The sequence below is a fragment of the Belonocnema kinseyi genome, chromosome 3 (genome assembly GCF_010883055.1).
Source record: "Belonocnema kinseyi isolate 2016_QV_RU_SX_M_011 chromosome 3, B_treatae_v1, whole genome shotgun sequence".
NCBI classification, from domain to species: domain Eukaryota; kingdom Metazoa; phylum Arthropoda; class Insecta; order Hymenoptera; family Cynipidae; genus Belonocnema; species Belonocnema kinseyi.
The window spans coordinates 50,116,822-50,124,851 of record NC_046659.1 but is presented as its reverse complement, the minus strand read 5'-3'; the positions used below and the strand labels follow the sequence as shown (position 1 = coordinate 50,124,851).

The 8,030-nt window shown below is 31.6% G+C and overlaps 1 protein-coding gene across 2 annotated transcripts in view; it reads right to left on the bottom strand.

Moving 5' to 3' along the window:
• Positions 1-7,108: 7,108 nt before the first annotated feature.
• The window catches only part of LOC117170177, a 44,174-nt gene continuing 43,252 nt past the window's right edge, over positions 7,109-8,030 (bottom strand). For both annotated transcript variants that reach the window (XM_033356756.1, XM_033356755.1), the window contains exon 6: positions 7,109-7,271. In XM_033356756.1, the coding sequence (XP_033212647.1) occupies positions 7,156-7,271 (116 nt within the window). In that variant the 3' untranslated portion in view covers positions 7,109-7,155. The remainder of the gene's footprint in view (positions 7,272-8,030) is intronic.

Sequence of the window (8,030 nt, the reverse complement as noted above, 5' to 3'; positions counted from 1 at the left end):
TGAAAATTAAAATTCGAAAATTTTTTCTAAAGCCTCCAGGGGACTTCGTTTTCGCACGAAAAAATTTTATGTGCCCTTATTGCATCCGGACCCACAAATATGCTGCTCTGCTAATATGTATCCATGGGCAAAGATATTATAAACGTAGATGCGGTGCGGGCTTAGTTGCCCGCCATAAACATAGACAGCGCTTCCGGCGAAAAAAGTCAAGTGTACTCGGTCATGCACCAGGTTGTTAAAAGCATCTTCTACAGGAATTCTCACAAAATTTAAAGATCGATGATAAAACTATTAACTTCAAATATAGTTGCGATAACGCTGGTGTACCTGGTCATGCACCAGGTTGTTAAAAGCATCTTCTACAGGAATTCTCACAAAATTTAAAAGTTCGATAATACAAATATCAAATTCGAGTGTAGTTGCGATGACGCTGGTGTACCTGGTCATGCACCAGGTGGCTATAAGCATCTTCTACAGGAATTCTCACAAAATTTAAAGATCGATGATAAAAATATCAACTTAAAATATAGTTGCGATGACGCTGGTGTACCTGGTCATGCACCAGGTGGCTAAAAGCATCTTCTACAGGAAGTCTCACAAAATTTAAAGATCGATGATAAAAATATCAACTTCAAATGTAGTTGTGATGAAGATACTTTTAGCAACCTGGCGCATGACCAGGTACACTAGCGTCATCGCAACTACATTTGAAGTTGATATTTTTATCATCTATCTTTAAATTTTGTGAGAATTCCTGTAAAAGATGCTTTTAGCAACCTGGTGCATGACCATTTATACCAAGGTCATTGCCACTCAATTAAATACTTAAATTCTGTCCAAGAAGGTGATTATATACAGAAAAATTATGTTTCCTATTATATAAATTGTAAATACCCGATTATGTATAAAAAATATACAATTTTTTATATAGTGCTTATACATAATACATTACGCATAAACTATATATAATATTTCCCCCAGGTTTTAACTTAAGATTGTTAATATAATAATAATACGTTCATTTTTGTACGCAATTTAAATAATCAGGCTTACAAATTAGGATTATATTACTCTTGTTTCAAATTTATGTATCAATAACACTGGTAGAACCCTTTCTTTTGAAGTAACGGCCGTTGCTCTCACTAGTTTCTTCTTTTTAAAAAATTCACTAGTGAAGTTTAGAGACAAATTTTAATTTTGAGTTTATCTCTATGTCAGAATTCCTTGAATCATCTCAAGACTATTATTTTTTTTGAATATACCCTGATCCATATCATAATTGCACTTTTTATATTTCATTACAAAACTTAAATCTTGCTCTCTTTGATCTGAAAATCTATATACATATTTACAATTTCAGAGAAATACTAATTTACGAAGTAAAGAATAATAGAATATTAAAATTTTTTAAATTTCTTTTCATTTTAAAACAATCCAACGAAAAGTTTCGGTTTTTTTCAAGTAAACAACAATTGCAAAGCATTATACAGATTTGTATAATTTTGGTTCCATGTGGAATAAAATGGGAATTCAAGGGTGTACTCAAGATTCGATATGTTTTTACTAACTCAATTAATCGCACAATTAGGTCCTGTTGTATAACCCAGAAACGAGCTATTTACAAAATACTGAATTCTGGGCATTTACCTGTAAATTCAGGTCGAAATGGGTTACCTTCGTCAGGTGCTAACTAGCGATCCATTATATTCAGGAGAATGTTTTGTTTTTAATTACAGGTATTTACGGCTACTTTAATTTATCTGTTGACCATTTTTGGATCTGGCCATCAGTATCCGAGCTACAGAGAAACAAAAAAAACATGTGATTTTTGGCAAAAAATAGAAAAACTCGGGATTTTTTGAAAGGCCGTAACTTCGAGACTATTCGTGATAGGACAAAGTTTTTTTTTTTAGTTTTACGCAGAATTTTATCCATTTTAATTTTTGTAAGAACACTTTTACTTCTTAAATGCACAGGAAAGCACCAATACAATGGAAGGTGATATTTTACAACATTTCGCAAAAAATGTTCATGTTCCGGGACGAAATCCTGTTCACAGAACCCGACTTCATGTTACCACATTCGCTCCATTTTCCCGACCAGATAACTGAACTAAAAAGAGAACGTGTTTTTAATATATGTAATTCCTTGTAATTGTACCGACAGGCACACCTCACAAAGATGTCTTGTAATCCCCAAAAGTGTTCATATTTTGAGATTATTTAATTCCTTCACGTGGAATATAAGTTTTGAAATTTTTATTTCAATCAATTAAAGTCTGCCTCTTTTAGAGTTAAAATTATTTTAATTCACACGTTTACATAGATTTCGGTAATACATTTTTAATACGTTTAAATAAATTATTAAAATATGAATAAATATAAATTTGAATGTTTTTTTCGAATTTATACGTTAAAAAAAGGTTTAATAATGAAAAATAGGTTAAATTCTTCCGTTAAATTTTACTAAATCGCTTGAGAGGAGTAGAATTTGCACTTTTTTTGTACCCGTTAGGGGATTTTTAGACATAGGAAAAATCGCATATTCATAGGATTACAGATTCTTAATTTTTTTCAATTCAACGCTTATTACCAGGTAACTTCGTTACACAAAACTTACCGGCTTTATTGTAGATCCTTTTTCTTTCTTGAGCAATGTGCATCTATCAAGTTTCGACATTTTTGATTGTTTGACGATTGACACATGACAACCATAACAACAAAACACAAAGTATAAGGTTATATGTTACACATTATTAAAAAAAAGATTTGAAATCGGTTATTTAAATCTTCAACTGCTCAATTTCCAATTTTTTGAAAATGGCCAAACACATGCTTTTTTGGATTGAGTCCTATGCATACATGTTTGAAAAAGTTGAAGATCTCAAACCTGAATATCTTCAGTTTAAATCAAAGAAACATACTCTTATTTTTTTTTCAACAGAGAAAAAATAGTGATGTTGTAGCGTTCAAAAATGGTTATTTTTACATTTTTTGGAGCGAGTTGGACATCTTGCTAAGACTAACCTTTCAGACGCCAAAAATGATGGTGCTATTACAGCAAAATGATATTTTCGTAGACATGAGCTTATAGAATAATTATTTATAAATATGTATATATATATATATATATATATATATATCCCCTCCTATGGGGTGTGGGGGTGTGTTGTTAATGCGTGTCGGATACTTGCCAATGGTATACCGTTTTTCAGCGTATAACTAGGAAAAAGTTCAGGAAAGAGTTTTTTAGACTTATTGGGGGAGGGGGGGGGGGCACTAACATTTTTATGCTTATATATGCAATAAAAAATATGCACCCCCAATAAACTTAAAAATTCCTTCCTGAACTCTTTACTAGCTATTCGCTGAAAAAACGACATACTATTGATAAGTAACCCTTCAAGAATTAACCACCCACCCCACCCCCATAACGGGGCGATATCTATATAAAATAATTGCATCAGCTTATTCATACGAAAATATCGTTTTGCCATAATAACACCATCATTTTTTGCGCCTCAAGGCTTAGCCTGAGCAAATGATGAAAATCGCTGAAAACCGTGAAATGCACCATTTTTGAACGCTGGAAACAAAATAACAGTATGTTTCTTTGATTTAAACTGAAGATATTTCAAGTTTGACATCTTCAACTTTTTCAAAAATGTGCACATAGAACTCAATTCAAAAAACATGTTTTTGACCATTTTCAAAAAATTCTAAATTGAGCAAAAAATTTTTGTTTAAATTGTAATTTTTATTATTATTATTCACTAGCAAAGACTGTATAAAAAAATTTGCCTTAATTTTCGAAGTAATCGGGAAATTTGTTGGAATTCGCAAAAATTTGAACTTTTAAATCAAAAAAGGAAACACATTCGCTCGTCTCAAACGATTCGACTAATTTGATCATTTTCACTGTGGCCTATTACGCATGTTTCTTACTTACCGGTAAAATCGAAATCTATTTCACAGACAAACTTCCTGGACACTTTAAAAACATCGTTGAGAATTTTTGTCAACATTTACTGAGATTCCCCTCTTCTACTATTATTCCGGGAGCCAGGTATGGTCTTGTGGCCTTTTCAATTCCGATGGAGCCACCAAGGTTTTTTTAATGTATTTTGAGCCACCGAATCCGAATCTTTTAGGTAGCTGTTCGTCGGAGTGGTCAGTTTTTTGTTATTAACATTTTCTTAACAATTAATTGAAAAATTGAATTTTTTGACAAAAATAATTTTTTTTCAGTTTCTTTAGCATATTTTGAATAAAAAAGGTCCCCAGTAATTTTTCCCCAGGCCCATATTTTGTGAGAAAAAATTGGCAAAGTTTAAAAAACAAGTGATTTTTCCAGTTTTTGACGCTATGTCAGATTTACACCATAAAATTTTTTGTAATCTGAGTCCACGCTATGCTTCCTTAACATGTGTATTATTATTAAAAATTATTTCCAGTTCGTTTAAACAAATGGCTTTTGAGTGGGACAAGTTGAAAGTTCAAGGTTTTCCGAGCCATTTAGCCATTTAGCAACGGTGGCCGAGGAGTTCGCCAAGGCGCGAGTGACGCGGCGGTATACGCTCAGTCAGCCGCGCGCGCTCGGAAAACCTTGAACTTTCAACTCGTCCCACTCAAAAGCTATTTGTTTAAACGAACTAGAAATAATTTTTAATAATAATACACATGTTAAGGAAGTATAGCGTGGACTCAGATTACAAAAAAGTTTATGGTGTATATCTGACATAGCGTCAAAAACTGGAAAAAACCGACTTTGAATTATTTCTTTTCATAGGTATGTCACTGATTCAATATATATTTTTTCCGAAGGATTTGCGAATGAAAGAAAGAAAACTTGTCGAATATCCGGGGTTTTGCAAGCTCCTCGGATCACAAATCACAAATCTGACATAATAGAAGAATTCTCAATATATACCAGGTTTTCAAAGGGTCACGCCTTGATGATGGTCAGCCTAAATTTTGCGAAATACGTTGCGAAATGGAGAAAAAGTCAGAAAAAATTTACGTGCCCTGTGTATGTCTTGTAACTGTATTTGTAATCAGCCACCAGGCCAGCTGTCAACTTCACGCGAATGCACGGTATCGGGGCATGGCGTGAAGTTAACAGCTAATTAAAAATACAGCTACAAGGCACATATAGGGCATATATATCGAGAATTCTTCTATTAAGTCAGATTTGTGAGTAAAAAAATAAATTTGCAAACGATTCTAACCGTTCAAATTCTGTCGTCTGCTACTCGCTGATTTCTATCTTTCGCAAAATTCATATTTGTCGCGAAAATAATCATTTTTTCAACAAATTTTTTGATTTTTCAACATTTTATCGATGCGAGGATCTCGCGAAACCACGGATATTCGACAAGTTTTTCTTTCTTTTGTTCGCAAATCCTTCAAGAAAAATATATATTGAGTCAGTGCCGTACTTATAAAAAAAAATAATTCAAAGTTGGATATAACCGACACCCTTAAAGTTCAGTTCTAAGATGTCAACAAATATGTGGGATAAACTTTCAAAAAGCGCATACTTCCGATTAATTAAAAACTCCGTATATCTATGTATTTTGACGCGCTAATTACGAAAATGATAAGTCAAGATACTGCAAATTTGATTTTCACAGTGAAAACCACGCAGCAGACTATTAAGAATTATGCAAAAGCTTTAATTGGCATACCCTTTCGGAGCGGGGAGTTTTCGCGTGCTGTTACTTTATATTTATAATCATCAGAGAAAAAGTAGATTCTCCCTTTTTAATGGATTGCCTATAATTCAAAATACCAATATATCTTAGATTTGCGAACATTAGTGATAAATATTATATTCACTGGTAAATAGATGGACAAATGTATTATTATTATTATTATTATATTTTGTGTTCTGTTTTAATTTTTGAATTTATCTATTATATTGCTCTAAATGCCAACTATGTACATTCAATATCTATTTTATAGTATCGATCATGCTATTTTTTTCTTTTTCAAATTATAAATGTATATATGATAAGTATACGTATCTTGGTTGCCCATTCATGGTTTACCTAGGGCATTTGTTATGAATAAAAAAAAATTTTAATGGTGCAAGTTTAATTAAAGAATCTTTTTTTATGCGAGTTAATTATAAGCCTTACGTCTTAACAACAAATAGTATTATTATAATATTTTAATCAAATTTTTAGATATGAACAGTTTTTAGGTACTAGAAAATGTGTAACAAATCTTTTGTAAACAATTTATTATCTTTTATTTAAAATAAGTAATTTGTTACTTATCATTAAAACTTAACGACTAAACTCAATATAAATACATTTATCTCGCAAACAACAAATAATTTAATCTATAGAAGTATATAGAATATGTAATAATTATGTATATTAAAAATCTGCACAACCCAAATGATTAAAAATATTGACCTTTGGAAGCATAAATCATTTTCTTATCGAACGACTGGTTAAACTCTTGTGCCTTGAATTCTTCACAGGTGACTTTGTCTGCTGTGGCGATAGCAGGGAGGCAGGTGGGAATCGCAGATCGATAACAGGTTGTGCCTTGTGCCAAACCTAATAATCCCTCCATATGAAGCACAGGTAATTACTTTTTCTCCTGGATTGAGAAAACTATGCAAAAGAGTTTCGCACATTCGAGAGAAGCAAGTATTTTACATCAGACTACTTTTTACTCCCTGTATTACCAAACTTGCTTCAATTTTTGACACGATAAAGTTCTCTATAATCTTCATTAAATGAGTTTATCTCCTAATATTGCAGTGCATAGACATCAAGGCAGAATTCTATTACCAGTATCTGCCGACAAATGCATGTTTCATTTTCCATTTTTCATTCTTTCTTTATTTTCTCTTTTTTTGTTTTCCTTTTTTATTTTATTTTACTTCGTTTTTATATTGTGATTTATTGCTGGTTTGATGAAAGTCGTAAGAGGTGGTTTAAAAATTGTAACGTTTGAAAATGCTGAGATGAATCGAAAAAAGAAGACTAAGAATGAATTGCAAAATTTTTTGATTCGATTTTTCACCATCGGAGAAGTGAAGGGCTGTGGAAAACTTATAAGTGATTGTTCCGTCCTTATTTTTTCTTCCTTTCTTCCTTATAGTTAGTATTACATATTATTTAGCCTAGAGCAATTGACTTTATAGAGGAATCATTTTGTGTACAGAACAGAACACTGATGATATGATTAGTAACGTCAGTTCTTCGCCAAGGTTTTTTGACGAAGATGAAATCACTGGTGCAGGCATCACTTGCACTGAAAAAATAATTATGCAAGCATTATTTAAGTAATCTAAATAAAAAATATAATAAATACAATCGAATTACGCAATTAATTTTTATAATTCAGCTAGTTTCATGCAAAGTACATACTTCATTCCTTTTTACCATTCATTCTTTCATTAAAATAGGTACATAATTTGTTTACAAATAATTAGAAGGTATATAAAAATGTATCCATCTGAGGGGCAACAAAATACATCTATAATTATTTTTCTCAACATTAAGCTTTCAATTTTTTTTGAATAATCTAAGCCTAAAGAACATTTAAAACTTTAAAAGAAAATAATTGTGTACTTGCTTTGTTTGTACTTGTATATTTTACTTGAACTTTTCTTGAAAATAATGACTAAAAAACTATCTGAACAATTAAAAAAGTTATATAAACGCCTTTGTAATAAAAATTTAATTTTTAAAATTTTACGAGCCATAAGAGTACTAGTACTTTACAGGAATTTGTATTATCATCAGAGTTAGTTACTATCGATCAGTGTACTATCTATGTGTTTTTATACGCTGATCGATAGTAACTTACTCTGACGATAAAACAGATTCCTTTAAATTAATCACTTTATAAATATAACATCTGTCTGGAGATAGCGTGTATTTCTAAAAAAGATTCTTCTTTCGATCTCTTTAATAGCTTAATGGGAAAGCATCCGACCGGCGTTCGGAAGTTCTGAGGTTCGATTCCCAGTGGAGCGAAGGGAAAAGGTTTTTTTGAAAAAAATTTAAC